At 32.7% G+C, this 20,900-nt stretch overlaps 2 protein-coding genes and 1 long non-coding RNA gene across 6 annotated transcripts; 1 reads left to right on the top strand and 2 right to left on the bottom strand.

The window, feature by feature from the left end:
- Nucleotides 1-164: 164 nt before the first annotated feature.
- Nucleotides 165-11,432, bottom strand: LOC123663614. The gene is made up of 3 exons (XR_006744688.1): nucleotides 11,351-11,432; nucleotides 8,411-8,415; nucleotides 165-176 (listed from the first exon to the last, which is right to left on the bottom strand). It is a non-coding gene; the product is annotated as an uncharacterized LOC123663614 (long non-coding RNA).
- LOC123663577 lies at nucleotides 4,703-6,665 on the bottom strand. Its single transcript, XM_045598252.1, has 3 exons — nucleotides 6,316-6,665; nucleotides 5,869-6,055; nucleotides 4,703-5,221 (listed from the first exon to the last, which is right to left on the bottom strand). The coding sequence occupies exons 1-3, from the start codon at nucleotides 6,663-6,665 to the stop codon at nucleotides 4,967-4,969; spliced, it is 792 nt and encodes a 263-aa protein (XP_045454208.1). The 3' UTR covers nucleotides 4,703-4,966.
- Nucleotides 11,433-16,940: 5,508 nt separating the features above from the next.
- LOC123663587 (N-acetyltransferase 9) lies at nucleotides 16,941-19,324 on the top strand. Of its 4 annotated transcripts, none has more exons than XM_045598271.1 (4): nucleotides 16,941-16,960; nucleotides 17,501-17,610; nucleotides 18,032-18,088; nucleotides 18,980-19,324. In XM_045598271.1, exons 1-4 carry the CDS (start codon nucleotides 16,956-16,958, stop codon nucleotides 19,318-19,320), a joined length of 513 nt encoding a protein of 170 aa, XP_045454227.1. In that variant the 5' UTR covers nucleotides 16,941-16,955; the 3' UTR covers nucleotides 19,321-19,324. The 4 variants fall into 4 exon arrangements, with proteins under 4 accessions (XP_045454227.1, XP_045454221.1, XP_045454214.1 ...); XM_045598265.1 differs by lacking the exon at nucleotides 16,941-16,960 and adding an exon at nucleotides 17,097-17,294; XM_045598258.1 differs by lacking the exon at nucleotides 16,941-16,960 and adding an exon at nucleotides 17,097-17,309.
- The last annotated feature ends 1,576 nt before the right edge of the window (nucleotides 19,325-20,900 follow it).

The raw sequence follows: 20,900 nt of genomic DNA, 5'->3' as shown, positions 1-20,900 counted from the left end.
GCCGTTAAGTGTGAAGCGTTCTTTTATTTATATAGATAATTAAATTTAATACATATAAGGAAAGAGGCAATCTCATCGCTAAAGTTAAGTAAAATCATACGACTTTTGCTATTTGTTAAATGAAGTAAAAACAAAATAATATATCACGTGACTCTACTTTTGGCAAATTGGAATTTCTACCAACATAAAGGTTCATTATGGAGGAGATTTCCTGCTCAAAACATGGAGCAGCCCGACTGGGGAAGTACCTCGATGTTACAGAAGATCATAGCTAAATAATATTGCTTTCATGCAGTGTTGTGTTCCTGTTGGTGAATAAGGTAGACTGGGGTGATTAGAGGATAGGGTCGGCAACACGTTTGCAACTTTCTTCAACCTCATATATTTCATCTATCACTCTCAAATCATCAATAAAATAATCTCTATTCATCTTTTTGCACAACAAACACAAAACACATTCAAAATAACGAACATAGACGACACGTGAAATGTTAGGTTAGAAATTGTCAAAATACCACTACTCTATGCTTAGTCCATCTCTAAACTACGTGATACCAAGGATTAACTTTTACTCCGAGAGTAGATTCGGATAACGTTACTTTTTCCTTACTCCATATTTATTAATACTGAATTTAATTACTCTGAACTTAAGATTTGGTGTAAAGTTATTCTTGATCTAGTCTATGTTTATTAATAAGACTGCTAGTATTGCCTCTGTAACACTAGAAGCTACAGTCAGTGGCGGACTAAGGAGGGGGCGGCAGGGGCGGCCGCCCCGGGTCTCCGGTCCTGGGGGGCCACCAAATGCCTCCGCGTTCCCTTGATCAAATCCTAAACAAGACTTTAAAACTGTGCTTCATAATTTCATCACGATCAAAACACTACAGCCATCTAAACTTTTTACGCGGTACTAATATTCTTGTAACATTGCTGAACGCGTCCAATACGCTGGGGGAATTCCCGTCTTTGTAGATAATTTAAAATACATTTTTTGTTTAAAACTTTATAATATACATATATCCCTTTACCATAAGTAGGTAACGATAAATATCGTGTCTGTGATAAGCACCAGAACCGTCGGCTTTACGTACTGTCAGACACACTGAGCAAACTCACAACAACAAGGACGTACACCCAGACACAAACAAATATTTCGAAAACTAACTATACTCTTCTAAGCGTAAATCGAACCTGAAATCACTGGCGCCGACTTACAGTGACACTGGAACAGTAGCGTTTTATAATCTACTAGCGACCCGCTCCGGCTTCGCACGGGTATAAAATATAATTATAGCCTATGTCATTTACTGAAAAAATGATTAAAATCGATCCAGTAGTTTTGATTTATTCATTACTGCCCGTGGCCCGCACGCGTTAACTTAGAGTAAAAGCCGGCCGGAACCGCCGCAAACGCTACGTACCGCGATTTTTAAATCTGTAATATCTTCGAAAATATTCATTTAAATCATATGCTGTAAAGGGTCATATAGATCTATATTAAATAAAAAATATATTTAAGGTATTTAATTGGATAAGGATTAATGCTGTATTGGTTAAAATCGCTTCGAAAATTAGCCATTATTTGTCGTAAAAAGTAAATGACATAAAAATGTTATTGTGGGATATCCATAAGAGATAGGTATATACCATCGCGGAGTTTTCTGTAGACCTTTTCAATGTGTACAATACTTAGTACATTATTTTGATGAATCTCGTAGGGTTCAGCCTGCGTTTGCAATTTAAGCGAAAAAAAATAATAATTATTTACGACATAACATTAGAAAACTCAAAAATAACAGTATTTCTCCACTATTTAATGGATGTTATTATACATATAAACCTTCCTCTTGAATCAATCTATCTATTAAAAAGAACCGCATCAAAATCCGTTGCGTAGTTTTAAAGATTTAAGCGTACATACATGTGCAGGGACAGAGAAAGCGACTTTGTTTTATACTATGTAGTGATGATACATATAATAAAATAGTAGGAAAGTCAAAACTGTACATTGAATATTTTTTTAAAAGAATATTTGGAGTGTGATATACAATCGATACCGAAGCCAAAAATATAGTTTTTAGAATTTTTGTCTGTTTGTCTGTATGTTTGTTCGGAATAAACTCAAAAAGTACCGCATGGATTTACTTCAAATTTGCACGAATATTATTAAGAAGTCGGGTCAACATATAAGCTATATACATATTATCATGCTATCACCTACCGGGAACGAGCAGTGAACCTTTATTTCCTCAACGCATTCTGTAACAACGTGTAATCTAACGACGCATATTTGAATGTTGTTGTTATTATGTTAATAACCATGCTATATAAGCTAGCTTCACACTATAGAAATCACGCAATATGAGTAACTAAGCCGATAAACATAATTAAATGAATATAAGTAGACAAAACAATTTTAAAGCAGCGCCATCTATGAGATTTTTCTGTAGATATGAAATGTAAAGAAGGAACGGGTAAATGAATGTTATTTTAAAAGGTATAATCGTAGGTATTTTTGGTGCTGTATAGAGTTCACGCAGACGACGTCGCGGGCAGCAGCTAGTTATCTTTAATTATCATTCGTTTGTTTAAATTAATTGTTGACTTTCAATAAAACTCATAACATAATTAAAAAAGATTTATTCCATAATGACATAAAAAATATTGGACGGCACATTTACATAACTATGTATGTTACTAGAAATTTTAGGCACATTTTTTCTTAAATTTACTATTGTAATCATTAAATCAATAAATTATGTATTATATAAAATTATGTGACACCAGGTAGGAATGAAGTTCCTTCGGATAGTATAAAGCAACACAATTTGAAAAAAAATATGTTGAATTTTATATATATTTTCTAGTTCTTGATTTTTTTTAATTTTTAACAAACTTCAAAAAAAGAAGGAAGTTACTCAATTCGACCGTATATATATATATATATATATATATTACATATAATAAAATGGTAGGAAAGTCAAAACAGTACATTGAGTATTTTTTTAAAGAATACTTGGGGTGTGATCTACAATCGATATCGAAGCCAAAAATATAGTTTTTAGAATTTTTGTCTGTTTGTCTGTATGTATGTCCGAGATAAACTCAAAAAGTACTGCATGGATTTACTTCATATTTGGCACGAATATTATTAAGTCGGGTCAACATATAGGCTACATATTATCACGCTATCACCTACGGGGAACGAGCAGTGAACCTTTATTTCTTCAACGCATTCTGTAACAACGTGTAATCTAACGACGCATATTTGAATATTGTTGTTATTATGTTAATAACCATGTCATAAGCTAGCTTCACACTATAAATAAAGACATTCTGTAGTATATTTAGTATCAGCATTCAAACTATTAAGTGAAATAAAAATACGTGTCTTTAATATTTTTTTTGTCGACAGTATAAAATTACATAAATAATTAAAAAAAAGTTTACTAGTAATATTTTAGTCTTACAAATGTCATATTATACAGTCATGTGACTGATATTCCGTCACTTCCGTTATATATTTTGCTTACGGTTTTAGTATCACATTTTTTTCAGTTCGGTCGCCCAGCCAAATGTCAAGCCTGCCGTAAGGAACTTCGTTCCAAAAAAAACTTACAAATATTGTTATATCGAAAAAATTAATAAACAAAATTATATTATGTAACTATAATCTTTCATTATTTTTTTAACAAAGTCAAAAACTAACATACTTTTTAAATTGCTACTTTAGAATTAATTAAATAATTCTAAATAAAATATATTTTAAAACAATTCCATTTTTATAATAAAACACACTTACAAGAGATAAAAGTACAGTAAAAATATACCATCAGGTAAAGTTTGTGCTTTTATATTTGATAAAGTGTGTAAAAGTGTAAAACAGACATTTAGTGCAATTAATACATTCAGTTTGTGAAACACAGTTGCTTCATCAAGTAAAAAAATATATGTAAAAGTCAAAATAATTTCATACACATCACACAGATAAATTATCACACTAAGTTATATATAGTTCTACCTTGAATTGTTTTAAATATTTATATTTAGTGTTTATTAATTAAGTTTTCGACGCCGCGTTGACGCAACGGTTATAGCCATAGATTGCACCTGTTGCGCTGGTGGTTGCGGGTTCGATCCCCGCACATGACAAACATTTGTATTGGCCATACAGGTGTTTGCCGTGGTCTGGGTGTATGTGCAGTCCTTGTAGGTCTCCCCACCGTGCCTCGGAAGGCACGTTAAGCCGTCGGTCCCGGTTGTTATCATGTACACCTGATAGCGATTGTTACTCATAATATTCGCCATATAATATAATATTCATATATCCGCCGACCCGCATTGGAGCAGCGTGTTGGATTAAGCTCTGATCCTTCTCCTACATCGGGAAAGAGGCCTAAGCCCAGTAGTGGGATGTTACAGGCTGAAGCGTCAATTAAGTTTTGATAATTTCATTGCTTTTAATAATAATGTGCATTTAACGTTAAGCATTAAAATCTTGTTATACGTAAAATTTCAATATTAATAAATGCAGTGTTTCCTATTACATTATCCTATTACATTTATTGTATTTCAGTTAAAGAATTTAATACTAAAAATAAAAATAATTTAAAGTGAACACAGGAAATAAGATAAACATGTTCACTAAATTTGTTCTCACTTGTAAAAGAAAAAAGATTTCAGGAAAGAAATGAAAGAAAAATACTTCAATTAAGCTTTAAGAGTTTGCATAGTAGGACAACTAATCACTAACTAAATTAATTAATTAATAATATTTCGTTGTCATTTAAAAATACTTAAAAGTGACGGTGGGATAAACTATGGAATTTGATATATTTTCTGTTCATATCTTATTTTGTATATAAGTAATATTTGTAAAATTTATAATTTGAATATCTTTAAGATATAAGCAATCAAAACATTTAGTAGTTACCATAATAAGTTAATAAAACCTTTTTATAAATAATTAATTGCCACAGCAGGTTAAAACTTCTCTTTCTTTGTATGCTCTAATGGCTGTATATGCTGAGACTACTATCCACAAAATAACAGCCAACCAAGACGTTATTAGGGCCAATTGCAAAGCAATTCCTGTATTAATAAAGTCTCCTCTGCGGCTATTTGGTGCATCCTTCTGTATATAATCCATAAAGTCGAAAATAGCTTGACAACTCAAGCGAAAGTGAATGGCAGTAGCATGATCTCCTGTTGCATGAAGTTCCTGTTAACCAAAATATAAATATAATTTAAAATCAGACAAACAAATTTTCACACATCTTCAAAATCTTGACAGTAACTACTCAATCTTACGACAAAATTTATAAGTAAACTTGTTTGTGATCAGGGGAAAATATTTTTAAAATGAGGACAAAGTTAAAACAATATTTTGAAATTTACAGGATTTTAAACTTTGTTGGTAAATAATTAAATTATCAATCTTTATTGGAAGCATTTGAATTTTTTTTAAAAAGACATTAGAGACTGCCATTTTTGTAAATTCACTCCTGATTTATTATAACTATATGATATCTCTATTATTTATTTATATTTTTATTAATACAAAGCATATTATCAAGTTATGGTAAATAAATTAATCACAATCGAAATAAACTTTACTCAAATAGGCCCCCAAGAGCACTTTCAAATCGTCATTTTACAAATTAAAATTTTAAAGTATTAATTATTTTTGTATAAGTAAAGCTACCACAAATTCGAAATGTAGATTCTGCAGAGAAGAATCGGCAAGAAACTCCACAGTTACTTCTTTAAAAATAATATATAAATTGTGTTTTAGTACAAAATTAGTAATATCTTGTATGAAATATTATAGTTGTAGGACAAAATTTAGTTATATCATAAGTTTGTTACCCGAACTAAGTATCCTCGGTATTGCTGGCAAGTTTTTAGGAAACCATCGGTCATTATCGAAGAATGAACTAAATTGTAAATGGCAAAGACGGCAGCTATGGAAGACGTTGGTATCCAGCAGTACATTACTGCATCATTCTCTCTTGTTGTTCTGGCTCTAGAAGTTACGATTATTGTTTCTCCTTCACTGTAAAATAATAAGAAAAATTAAAAATGTATTTTAATCAACTTGTTATATCCTAACAATTTTTTGTTCAAAGCTATCAACGAGAAGCTAGCATTGTTTTTGGATGAGTTATTCTTTCGTTACCATTTTTTAGTTTTTCTGAGTTCAAATCAAAGCAAACCTTATAGTTATATTATTTTATAATTTGTTTCATTTTAAAAATAAATATACATAGGTACATTTATTTAAATAACAAAAGTGCTATCATATTTTGAACTTACATTTCTTCAACTGTAGCTGATTTTTCACCTTCATATTGTCCAATGTTATTGATACAAACTCTGTACATATGAAACAGAGTCATCACGAGCGCGTACACTACTAGCGGTAATGGAGCAAATATAGCATACAGGCAATATGAATTGTGCCCGCCACTGAAATACTGAAATGTACTAACTCCGTAGAAGATACAGCCACAATTTGAGTTCTCGAGCCAACTACCAGGGCAAACGTCTAACGTCACTCTCCAGTGGTTATACGGTATTGCAGTACATATCACCGAAACTCCTAGCAAAATACTCAAGAAACCATAGCACCAACACAGGCGTCTCTCTGTCTCATATTGATTCATTATTGTTATTGAACGTAAATCCCCGCAAAATGTTTAAATATTACAAAAATTTCATTAATTTTTATTATGTATAACTGCACATTTTGTTAATGCATAAGTAATACAAGATAGTACACAAATTCCTAAATAATATTTGTAGAATACTCATATACCGTGTAATTGGTTAGATTTGCTTATCAAGTAAAGAAACTGAAGCTTTGTACTCGTTAGATAAGAAGTCAGTCATACCAAACAAATAACAGTTAACAAACATATTAACTTAAGTAAACCAAAAGTAAACTAAGACCAAAAGTGTAAAATTAAAAAAACATTGTTATAGTCTGACTAACGAAAGTAGATACTTGATACTTGGTAGATACTCGATCGATTTTTTTGCATACTTTTTAAATGACAACACTGTAGGGGTTCCCACCACTAGGTATATTACCTCTTTAATTGGGGAATATCTAGCGGAAACCTACTAAGATTGAAATCTAAATAATATTAAAACCAATGCAAAAACTTAATCAATCCAATACTACGTCTGAAAACACAATTAGAATTTAAGACAATATGAATACTCGACACAGGCAGGACGCATTGCTCGAAAACTTTTGTCTTCAAGCATTGCGGAATCTTCGAAGTGAAGATCGACGGAGTCTGCCAAACGCCGCCCAGCCCAACCGAAACCTCCTATCGGCCTCCTTCTCGAAGTTGTTGCGGCCTAGTTGGATAGTATGGCCTAGGTAAATATAATCCTGAACAACTTCGAGAAGGGTATCATCGACCGATACCGGTATCGGTATGACTTGGTTGTTAAACATAACTTTCGTCTTATCCAAGTTCATACAGAGACCGACACGTCGGGAGGACTCGTTTAGGCCGGCCAGCATTTGGCCTAACTCATCCAGCGTCTCCGCAAAGATGACAATATCGTCGGCAATATTTCGAGCAATGCGTCCTGCCTGTGTTAACATACGGAGCCGAGACGTGGACATTGACGAAGGGACTGGTCCACAAGTTTAAAGTCGCTCAACGTGCAATGGAACGGGCTATGCTTGGTGTCTCTCTCAAAGACAGGATTAGAAATGAGACTATCCGCGAGAGAACGAAAGTAACCGACATAGCCCACAGAATTAGCAAGTTGAAGTGGCAGTGGGCTGGTCATCTGTGTCGCAGGACCGATGGCCGTTGGAGTAGACGGGTCCTAGAGTGGAGACCACGTCTTGGCAAACGCAGTGTGGGACGTTCTCCGGCCCGTTGGACCGACGATCTGCGTAAGATTGCCGGTGTAGGCTGGATGAGGATTGCGGAAGACCGGGATGTGTGGCGCGAACTTGGGGAGGCCTATGTCCAGCAGTGGACTGCGATAGGCTGAAGTGAAGTGAAGTGAATACTCGACAACATAAATCTTGTTATAAACATTTACAAATTTCGGCGATTTAACAGAGATTGGGAAGAATCGGAATCAGAGTGTGGTAATACTTTAAAAAAAAAAAACAAATCAACAAGATGGATCTATCAACATGCTATCAACTATCACAGTTCACCGCGGTCCGACGAGTTTGTATTGTATGTCTATGGGTCCGAGTATCACACTGTCCGACTCCGATTGCTGTCCGGCTGTCCGATTATCCGACTGTCCGAGATGATGTCATTCGTACGGCGTTCGTTAGCTCTAAAATGAAACAGAGCTATACAGCAGAACGCTACGAACTGTTAGGATAGCTCTCCGTTGGTCCTTTAAAAAAAAACACTTTATTTACTGCTGCTAATTAATTTAATTATTGACAACAACTGTTCTTAAACAAAGTTGGACTCGAACTGTCTGAATACAATAGTCTTTTTTATATGAAATGATAAAAGTGAAAGCGACGGGGTTTTTCGCTGACTTCACAATTTTGTATAAAATTTCCAGGCTTACATACTGCTTATGTTGCATTTTATTTATATAATATTTGTTCATAACATCTCCCCCTTTAGACTGAGCTCTATTTATTTATTTTTTTAAATAAAGTGAAGGATTAAAATAATAAAGAATTTAAAAATTATGCAGTTAAATCTTAAAAATTTGTAAAAAAATTTTTCTTTCGTATCGATTTAAAATAAATCATATTTTTAATGACAGCTTTGACAGCTGACTAACAGTAAAGGGGCCTACTCAAAGCACTGCTTGCAGGGCCTGCTTGCAGTTACTGCCGCAGAGGATGTTGCTCCACAAAGCACTGCAAATCATTTACGCGGCATACGTTGTCGTGTTCACTTGTGTTCTCTTTGTCCTTGCCTAAATTCGTCAGTTTTTATAAATGGCTCCTACATTATTCAAACACCAAAAAATAGCATTGGGTTTGACTGTATTGAGTAGTTGTAGCGTTCAAAAGAAAAAAAGGAAGCACTGGTGTAAAAAAGTTTTATATTTTTCATGTAAAAGCGACATAGCCTGCGACCGCATATCTTTGTTATGATAATGATCGTGGTTAGTTTTCCAAAGACATGGCAAATCCCTATACAATTAGATTACGTCCCTCCACACGTCTTTTTCTCGCTGGCTCATTTTTCTTGAAGAAAACAGAGCCAAACAAATAATATAATAAAACCAAACCAACTAACCACCAACTAACTGATTAATTGCTAAATGACAACCACTGACAAGACAAACCCCAGGTCAAATAGAGTAGACAAACGTCGCAATGTACCGACGTAAACAAAATGGTGGTCTAAATCGGCCCGACCTAGCTACACATGTCCCTGATTGCAGTTTACGGAGTGGGGAGATCGTGTGTCGGGCTGGCAGAACGACACTGCGGCCCTGCGACAGGGTGAACAATTAAAATATCGGCCCTGCATGCATACATACAATACGATCGGCAGTGGCACTGCAAGCAGGGCCCTGCAGGCAGTGCTTTGAGTAGGCCCCTTAATACTGTGTCCGTCACTCGTTTCGTGTTTACTGTTTTTCGATGCATTCTGAGTCCATTCCTGATATACAATTTTTCTGCATTTTTACTCATGTACGATCGCTAGACCAAGATCGTACACAAAATGTTCTATTTTTATATTCCTATTTACCTGGAAGCATTTCATAATTAAAAAAACGTCATCCACCGGCAAGCATGAATTTAGGAGAACTACCCCAACTACCTAACGCGTGCCTCGATCTTTTACTTGAATGAAGTCTCTGAATAATCATTTAAGAGCTGTATTTGTTTGCTTTGTAACAAAACTAATATATATAATATAGATATTTTTTCTTTCGGTAATAATTGCGACTTGAAAAAAAAACACATTTTGAAATAAAAAACAATTTGAAAATTATAAAACACTGGCTCAATTTGTTTTAAATTTGTTAAGTTTTCCCCATTACAGTGCAGATTGTGAACGTGCATTCAGCGAAGTTTATTTAATCGAAACAAAACTTAGAAACAATATATCCAATGATACACGTAAGGGCAAATTATTAGCTAAGCAATTAATCAAGAAGAAACGAAAATTTTACGAAGTTTAACCCAACAAATTCTTTTATTAAAAAATATGACCACAGAAAATTTTATATGAGTGTAACAAATAGTTTTATTACATTTATTTTCTAAAAACTAAACGAATTGTGAAAATTTATAATAAAAAATTAGTACTTAGTCTTAAAGGGCTGTACGATCTTATTATTTCAAAATTTCCTTGACATACGATTTTTTTTTGTAGTTGGCGTACGATCACACTTTTTGTGTAGGTACCTCGCAGCCCTGGCACTAGTCGTGGGTCGTAACGTCTTTTATGTGTAATCGGACATCGGTTATACGTAGTTTCGTGGATACGCGTAACTAGTTTCGAAACTGCTTATTTTTCGTAACTAGTTATTTTTGTATACAGTATCAGTAGTTTGTATTATGGTTATGAAGTAGTTATATGTTATAACTTGTAACATATACGAATGCCGTTACGTACGTTAATATTGATGGATAGTATAATTAAATTAACTTCCCTTATATTTTATCTAGGCTTACGACTGGCTGCAAAACGTATTATTTAAATTACTTTTTGATTTTTGTATAGACATAATAATCGATGCAGGCGTATTTAGAAGTTCATTTGATTTATGTACAGTTTTTAATTATTTTTCGAAATACATACATACATACATATAATTAAAAATACAACAAAAAACCCATACTATTTTAGTATATACTTCAACACGAGACAATAACATTAATCGTTAATAATTAATCACTCGTCAACTGTCTTAACTTAATGCTAAATAGTAAATTCGAAAATATTTAAAAAGAAACACGATCGAAATTAAAATTTCTTTAAAAAAACTGTGCGTATTAAAATAAACTTAAGCTCATAGTCAATTGCGTACAAAATCCCATGAGCATATTCGAAAACAAAGATGCATCTATAGTACTTATAGCCATCTCTTTTTATCCTACGCGTAAGCGTATCTGCGTATTGTAATGAACTAATGATTAATATTAGTAACCTGTTACGTTATTAGGCAAAACGCTTATGCGCCGGTCGTTGTGTCAAGTTTTTGATAAAACTGCGTACGCAAAAAAACTGCGTACGTAAAATAATCGTTACATTCGTATCGGCGAAACTACGTATATGGTTATTAGCTTCGTAACTAGTTATTGAAACCGATTACGTTAAATAACGCCCACCGCTACCTGGCACTATATAGCATAACCTGTGGTACTAACTGATGAAACGGAACGAGCGGGAAACTTAAACGCGCGCGGTTGTGGTTTTTCTTGCTACTGCTAAAATTATTTTAAATATAGTTCAGATCAGGTGTAAAGTGTATATATTTAGTTATTTAGTTTTAGTTTTGTATTTAGTTTGTTTTTCTTCTATTTTTGGTAAGTGTATGTAAATATTTATAGAATGAACGAACCTCCGGACCCGGGTGGCGGGAATGATTTTAATTCGCAATATATTCCGCAACCTAGCAATTTTATTACAATTGATTACGATGAATCGAGTATGGAAACTGATCACTCTATGAGTAAAAAGCCTCTTAAGAGATCTCGTCTTCATAAAATTTGCAAACAATGTAATAAAAAAGTTAGAAAAAACGCGGGAAACCAAAAAGTTGGTTGTCATTGTTCGGAGTCTGAGAAATCAGATGAGACGAATAAAAATGTAAATAATAAAAATGTCCCCGTTTCGGTACCACAATCACAGCTCCAATCTGATAACACTGTCTCTAAAAATCCCATAGGCAGAAATATTTATAATGAAAATGACGTGTCTCCATATTTAATTCATGTACAAAAAATTACAAAAGGTGATAACGATGGAACGATTTTACACCCAATCACATTCGGAGATTTCCTTATGAAAAATAAAATATATAATATTATTAACGGCAGCTTGAAAAAGATAGGACGAAACAGAATTTCCGTAGCATTTAATAATTTTAAAGATGCGAATTCTTTTTTAAATAATAGCCTGCTTCTTGAAAATAGTTATCATGCTTTTATACCATCTTTTAACATTATTAGAATCGGTATCGTTAGGGGTGTGCCAATAGAATGGTCCCCAGAAGAAATTATAAAAAATATTTCTACACCTATTGGTTGTGGTAAAGTTGTAAAGGTTAGACGTTTGAATTACAAAACTGTTGTTGAAGGCGCTACTGTGTGGAAGCCCACACAATCAGTAGTAATTTATTTTGATGGCAGGGTCCTCCCAAAAAGAATTTTTATATGTTACAATTCTCTTCCAGTCGAGCTTTACATCTTTCCCACAATCCAATGCTACAAATGTTGTCGTTATGGACACACAAAATTGCAGTGCAGGTCTAAGCCTAGGTGTTTAAAGTGTGGTCAGGAGCACACATCAGAATCATGCAATGCCAATGACGATAATTATTTCTGCTGTTTATGTTCTGGCAACCATATGGCAAATAGTAAAGCGTGCCCTGAATTCAATAGGCAAAAATCTATTAAATTACATATGGCTGAAAAGTGTGTATCATATGCAGAGGCTAATAAAGAGATACCAACGTCATACAAATCTTATTCAGAAGTTAGTAAAGAAGTAAATATTAGCCAAAATCCTAATAAATCATACAAAAAAACATTTATATCTAGACCTCGGGATCCTATTAAGCCTAATATAGGTTATGATAAAATTGCTCATAAAAACATAATAAAAGAATTTTCATTCAATGAATTTGAAAAAAATTCAACTCCAATAGATATTATTAACCCTAAAAATGATTTTGCCAAAATTTCAGATGTGCTTTCACTTTTACAGAGTTATTTACAAAACAACAAAAGTTTACCGTCCATCGTTGCCCCTTTAATACAGTGTATCGTAAATATAATCCAAAATGGACAGTTCCCAGATAATAATACAGTGGAACGCCAGAAGTGTAATTAATAAAAAAAAAACGACATAATTTATTTATTAAATAATTATAAACCTTTTTTATTTTCTATCTCAGAAACTTGGCTTAGGCCAAGTAATAATCTTAGGTTTCGTAATTATAATACCATCAGAGAAGATAGACTAGATGGTTATGGCGGAGTAGCCTTTCTCATCGAGAAAAACATTCCTTTTAATTTAATTAATATTCCTGTACATAGTTCTGAACTTTCTATTTTAGCTATAAGTGTACATAACATATCTTTTGTGTCTGTATATATTTCTCATATTTCTAATAATATTTTAAATGAAATAAATAATATTTTAGCATCACTTCCAAAGCCGTTAATAATAACAGGGGATTTTAACTGCCAGCATCAGTCCTGGGGTAGTTCAGCTAGTAACAGTTATGGCAATAAGCTTTTAGATATTCTTGATGTAAATAATTTGTGTATTATTAATTCTGGAGAGCCTACAAGGCGGACTCTGCCTTTTGAAGGTAATAGCGTAGTGGACCTAACTATTTGTTCACCACAGTTTGTGCCACAATTAACATGTTCTGTATTAAGTTCAACCTATGGAAGTGATCATTTTCCTGTAATCACTTCTTGTGCTTTTAATAATGTAAATGTACCAAAACAGAACATAAAACTGCTCCCTAGATATAATCTTAATAATGTTACATCAGAAACATGGGAGCAATTTAGTAATAAAGTAGATACAAAATTGCTACAATTATTGTCTAATGATGCACTTATTGATGCTCCTGTTTTCACGGATGTCTTGATTGAAAGTGCTAATGAAATCTTCCCAGTGAAAAATGAACCGTCTCATATTCCTAGTCCACCTTGGTGGGATAAAGATTGTACGGAAGCTATAAAAAAAAGAAAACAGGCTGAAAAAAAATATAATAACAATATGTGTTTGGAAAACTATCTGTCACTAAAAAATATTGTAAACAGTACTAGATTACTTTTCAAAAGAAAAAAATGTGATGGTTGGAGAAATTTCTGCTCCTCCTTATCTCCTCATACTCCTCCATCAGATGTATGGAAAAAGATAAGAAGATTCAAGTCAGCATATAATACAACCCATTCTGTATCACTCCCCAGCAGTATAGCAAATGATTTTCTAGATAAACTTGCTCCTCCAACAGTTAACATAAATATTAACCTATTAGACAAAAATAGCATAGCAGACGAACATGACGAATCTCCAGGATTAAATTCTTCCTTTAGCAAAACGGAATTAAAAAATGTATTATCTTATGTCTCAGACTCTGCCCCTGGACCTGATGGTATATATTACTCATTTATTTCCCATCTTAATGACAATAGTTTGACAATATACCTAAAAATAATAAACATTATTTTTCAGTCTGGCAATATCCCATTAGAATGGAAATGTCAACTTATTATCCCTATATTAAAAACAAACAAGGATCCTCTCCTCCCATCCTCATATCGCCCCATAGCTCTTTCATCAGTCCTTTTAAAAATAATTGAACATTTAGTTAAAAATCGCCTTGAGTGGTTCGTAGAAAGTAACTCTCTTCTTTCTTCGTCCCAGTTTGGTTTTCGGCGAAATAAAAGCACGTACGACAACATAGGTATATATACTTCAGATATAAGATTAGCTTTTTCTGTAAATAAATTTGTGCTTTCAGCCTTCCTAGATCTGTCGAATGCCTATGATAATGTCATTGTATCAATACTAAAACAAAAATTATTCAGTCTTAAAATCCCCAACAAAATTATTTCATTTATAATAAATATGCTTACTGATAGATCAATTATTTTTTACAACAATAACCAAAAATATTTAAGAATCCTCACCAAAGGTTTACCTCAAGGGTCAGTTTTAAGCCCCTTGTTGTTCAATTTGTATACCCATGATTTAGATTTAGCAATTGACAAGACTGTTGATGTTTTGCAATATGCGGATGACTTACTTTTATACATAAAAGGAAATAATATTGATGATGCGTCTTCGAAATTAACGGAATCTCTGTGTTATCTTAAACGGTGGTTAGATAATCATGGTCTCGATTTATCACCATCAAAAAGCTCCGTCGTTCTTTTTCATCGAATGCGTAGAGCTCCATTACTTCATGTGACTTATGACAATAGTATTATACCGCAAAAAAACCATCATAAATTTTTAGGTATTATTTTAGACGAAAAGCTTTCAGGAACTCCTCACTTTAATTTTATTATAAATAGATGTGAGAGAAATTTAAATATTATGAGATGTCTTGCAGGTGTATGGTGGGGTGCCCATCCTTTTTACTTAAAATTGATATATAACGCATTAATACGTAGCATATTAGAATATGGCACCTTCTTGCTAGAACCTGGGTCTATGTCGGGATTTAAAGCATTGGACAAAATTCAAAGTAAATGTGTTAGGATCATCTGTGGGGCCATGAAAACTAGCCCTATTAATGCTTTACAGGCTGAATGCTGTGACCCTCCTTTGCATTTACGTCGTCAATATTTGGCAGACAAATACCTTTTTCGCTGCCTTCAAGTCACTAATCATCCAATTATTGCAAAGCTCCAACAACTTGCTTACTTTGTTTCTAATAGTTCGTATTGGACAAATAAACCAAACCCGTGTTTAGTTACAAGTTATTTTAAATTGAAATCTCTTTCCGCTCCAATTCAAAGCTCTTGTAATTTACCAATTTTCTCTTGTTCATACAATGCCCTTATTTCTACTCCTAATGTTGTAAACTTTGACATAGAAAAAACAAATTCTTGTAGGGCTGATGAAAAATTTAAAAGAATAATTGAAACACGATTTAGCGATTATCATTATATTTTCACAGATGCGTCAAAACATTTTGCCAATAGTAATGTCGGAATAGGAGTTTTTCACTTTCAATATAATATTGTTCAAAAAATCAAACTCCCCCCTGAATGTACAGTATTCTCTGGAGAATGCTTAGGCATTTTTAAAGCTTTAGAATATATCAGGTTAGCTAAACTTAAAAAATCCATAGTTTTCACAGATTCATTAAGTTCTATTCAAGCTCTTGTCAAGAATCCTTTTAAAATTAAACAACAGCATCCTTATATATTTGGCATTAGACAATTCTTAACTGAGTGCACTGAGAAAGGTATTTTAATAACGCTTGCTTGGATCCCTAGCCATTGTGGAATAGAGGGAAATGTTAGAGCAGATACTCTGGCTAGAGAAGCTACAATAAGTGGTGACCTTTTTCCATATAAAATTTCCTACCCAGATTTATTAACTTTGCCCAAACTTTGTATGGATAAGTCGTGGCAACAGTCCTATGATCATAGTAGTAGGCAAAAAGGAACATATTATTACAGTCTACAATCAGAAATTTTGGTAAAACCATGGTTTTATAATATGGATTTTAATAGAAAAGGCTGTAGCATAATATCGAGACTAAGGCTTGGTCACACTTGTTCTCCACACCATCTGGCTAGATTTAAAATTATTTCCAGTCCGTCCTGTTTTTGTGGTTATGAAACGGGAGATATCAACCATCTTTTATTCTCTTGTCCACTTTTCAACCGCTCCCGTTTCCTAGAGTCACTGATTGAACATAAAATTCCTTTTCCTTCTTCTATAAATTGTTTATTGTCTTCTAGAAAGTATGATATATATAAAATTGTATTGGATTATATATTTCTTAATAATATAGACATTTAATATACTGTATATGTTTTTTATTTATTTTTATTTTTTCCTTTTCATCATTTATGATATATTTTAATATATTATTTTGTTTCTTCCTATCCTGTTCTGAATCCTCTCATAAATTCCTCTTGTCCGTTATCCACAATTTTTGAATATTTTTCTTAATTCCTGCTCGTCATTGGCAATGCACTAACGTGCAGTCCATAAAAAAAAAAAAAAAAAAACTGATGAAACATGAAAATGTCAAAATGAATAACCTTCTATTCTAGGATGAAGTATGCTGATGATGAATATACTTGATCCATGCCTTCTATTTGAGAAATTGTTCTTCTTCTTCTTCTTCTTTTATAATTGGACTCCCATAGGAATTTGAGAAATTGTTTCCCACGTGACATTGGCGAAATGATGTGTCAAACTGACACAACTAAAACCGTAGACAGAGTAAAACTAAAACCCATTAAACAAAGAACTGAACTGAGAAATTGTTTTTTGTGTTAAAATAAGTTTTAAAGCCATTAATCTAAATAAATAAAATGATATGAGATTAAAAAATAATAGAAACTTTGAAACAATTGACCAAGATTTGATTGTGTATTTTAAATTATTAAAGTTTGTATTAATTAGGTATACCTACATTTAAAATTTATATAATATATTCAAAGAAAATGAAGATAAATAGTAATACCAAAATAATTGGTCGAAATGTGATATTAGTACCTTATCGAAAACATCATGTGACAAAGTATCTTTCACAAATATAAATTTCACACTTTTAAAAGTGTCGACACTATTAAAACAAAAGTTAAAATTTTAAGGTATCATAATTGGATGAAATCGGAAGAATTACAAAAACTCACCGCCTCACAACCTTTGTCGTTAGAACAAGAATATGCTATGCAGAGATCTTGGAGAGAGGATGAAGACAGTCAGAATTAATTTACTTTTATTTATACATAATCATCATTTCAGCCTAATACAGTCCACTGCTGGACATTGGCCTCCACAAGTTCACGCCAAAAATGGCCTGAACTCGTGTTTTGCCCATAGTCACTACACTGGGTAGGCAGATTGGTGACCACGGGGCTGGCTTTGTCGCACTGAAGACGCTACCGCCCGTCTTCGGCCCGTGTATTTCAAAGCCAGCAGTCTGATGGTTATCCCGCCATCGGTCGGCTGTTTAAGTTCCAAGGTGGTAGTGGAACTGTGTTATCCCTTAGTCGCCTCTTACGACACCTACGGGAAGAAAGGGGGTGGCTATATTCTTACTACTGTAACCACACAGCATATTTATACATATATGTATATATTTATTATTAGTATTAATAATATCTAATTTGTATTCACAGAGTGCACTTTTATAATTTTGGACAAAAATCATTTTGATACAAACAATGATGAAATAGGTAATTAAAGTGAACATTTAAATTAAAATAAAATCACATTAGATGTAATATTAATACTTCTCGTATGTGGGATTACTACTAAAACACATTTATTTAAAAAAATAGTATCAGCAAAGTTTTTTGCTGATTATTTTTTTCATAATATTTATTCCGATTCGGTGCTAGTTTTACTTTTAACTACAATGATTTTCCTGCAACAAATATAATTTTAATTTGTAAAATAAAAAAAGCGGCCAAGTGCGAATCGGACCCGCCCATGAAGGGTTCCTTAGCAGCTAGTAACATAATATAAAAGTTCTCGTTGTTCATTGTTACTTTGATCGATGTTTTGATAATAGTGTATTTTTTTTTTTAATTAAGTTATTGTTAAGTAAACATTATAATTAGGTACAATAAAAAAACTACTTACTAGATCTCGTTCAAACCAATTTTCGGTGGAAGTTTGCATAGTAGTGTACATCCATATATTTTTTTAGTTTTATCATTCTGTTATTTTAAAAGTTACAGGGGTGGGTGAGACACATTTCACCACTTTGGAAGTCTCTCGCGCAAACTATTCAGTAAAAAAAGTGATATTAGAAAGCTATCCATAGATATGATTTAATGAATAAAAAATTTTGAATTTCAGTTCTGAGTATGTGGAACCCCAAAAATTTAAAGTTTTTTTTCTGTTTTTGTGTGAAAACCTTAATGCGGTTCACAGAATACATCTACTTATCAAGTTTCAACAGTATAGTTTTATAGTTTCGGAAAAAAGTAGCTGTGACATACGGACGAACTGACAGACATATAGACATGACGAATCCATAAGGGTTCCGTTTTTCGCCTATTTTCTTTATTATATTTCATGTAAAAAAAAAAAATAATTTTTGAATTTGTACATTTTTACAGAAGCAATGATTGGTGACACAAATATATTTATAACTGACAAAGATAATTCTGTCGGCGAAATAGAAATCATGATTGCAGAACAATCAGCGCGACAAAAAAAACTGGGATGGGAATCAGTAATTCTAATGCTGTTGTATGGAGTCAAGTTTATAAATATTAAATGTTTCGAAGCAAAGATATCATTTCATAATGATGTTAGTATAAAAATGTTTAGCAAATTAGGATTTGTAGAGAAATCAAGAAGTGAAGTATTTGAAGAAATAACTTTAGAGAAAATTATGAGTGAAGACTGGGAGGAATGGCTACAGAATGAAATTAAATGGGAAATAAAGGATTATTAGTATAGATATTTTATTTTATTGTTACACTCTTTATAAATAATTTGTTTTAATCAAAATACATGTCCCAAAGTATAATAGAATTATTATTAATATTACCAAAGTGTATAGAGATTATTATTACAATTTCTAATAATGTGAAACACATAAAAAATAATTAATGGTCCAATTTGAATAATTCAAAAAGAAATATCATTGTTATGTCACAGTGAATAACCTGGATACTAGTTCTATTGAATTTGCTATAACTTTACTGATACACATTGTTTCGAGTTTGTTTTTGTTTTAGTTTTATAAATTTTGTTATTCTGAAAAAAATGTGTAGTTAACCCTAAATCGTCGTGTCGTACAAATAGATATTTGCATGCTTAATAATTTTATCAAATCCGCGGGCAATTCGTTTCAGTAGTATTTTATTGTGAACAAGAGAACAGATAAACGCGGTTAGTTTACTAAATTTCATAGTTATATCATATTATGAAATTGCTATATTATAACTTGACTAAAGAAATAATTCAGGGGTTTAAAATAATAAAATGTAATGAATAAAATAAAAAACATGAAGGCAAATATAACGTTTATTAATCAAGAAAATAAAGAAATCATAAAAATGACGGTAATTTATTAATGATTGAAATATTAATAATAAAAACAAAACTAAAATAAGAAACTAAGCACTTTCGTAACGCACCGTGTACGATTGCTGTGTAAACGTTGTCTTGTTTCTTATAATATTGCAGAGACGTAAACACTTGCGTAAACAGCACGTTTCTGTTCATCGCTTATCATATCAAGCTACGAAATTAAATTAGTCAATAAAAATTTAAGAAAAAGTATTCATATATTGACAAGAGTAAAACGTGTGTTAAATCAGTTTTAAACACTCTTCAAAATTAGTTTAAAACCTAGTAATTGGCTTATATTTTGACCAATATCATACATAGTAATAACTATTTTGTCTAATCGATTGAAAAGTATTGCGAATTAGAAATAAAGTGAAATAGAGGCCTGGTCATACCGACTCCTTCCGACATAGAAAGAATAAGCATGGTAAGGAAAGACCACTGCTCGTGCACAAAATCTTCAAAATTATAAGAATACAACATCAAAACCAGCGCCTTAGGCAATGGTCACTGGGAAATCGAAGAAGAAACGCGCAGTACTATAGACGAGCCGATACGTTGCAAGATCCTTGCTACTAACCACTTAAGAGATGTCCACATCTAAATTCGGCTACATCATTTTAAAAGTCGAAAAGTTATAACAAACAGATTCAAGATATTCCTTTAGTTTATATCTTCATGTTCACGACCTAATTAATATGCAGACTTTAGATCGCCCAAAAAATAGGGCAGAGTTCTTGCAATACGTACAAGATCTTTGACAAATTACCTTACCAGTATATTCCAAAGTTAGTTGCTGTCTGCGTAACACAAACAACACACGCAAATTGCACGTAAATATAGTTGAAATGAAAAAAGTGGAACCGTCCACAATACATACCACTGGTGGTATCCCAATAAGAACGTTTAACAAACAGCACATTAATCAGGCGTTTCCAGCTGATACGGTTTCACAATTAT

This window comes from Melitaea cinxia, chromosome 2, assembly GCF_905220565.1.
Source record: "Melitaea cinxia chromosome 2, ilMelCinx1.1, whole genome shotgun sequence".
NCBI classification, from domain to species: Eukaryota; Metazoa; Arthropoda; class Insecta; order Lepidoptera; family Nymphalidae; genus Melitaea; species Melitaea cinxia.
The sequence above is the reverse complement of the archived record's forward strand: the minus strand, read 5'-3'. Positions and strand labels throughout refer to the sequence as shown.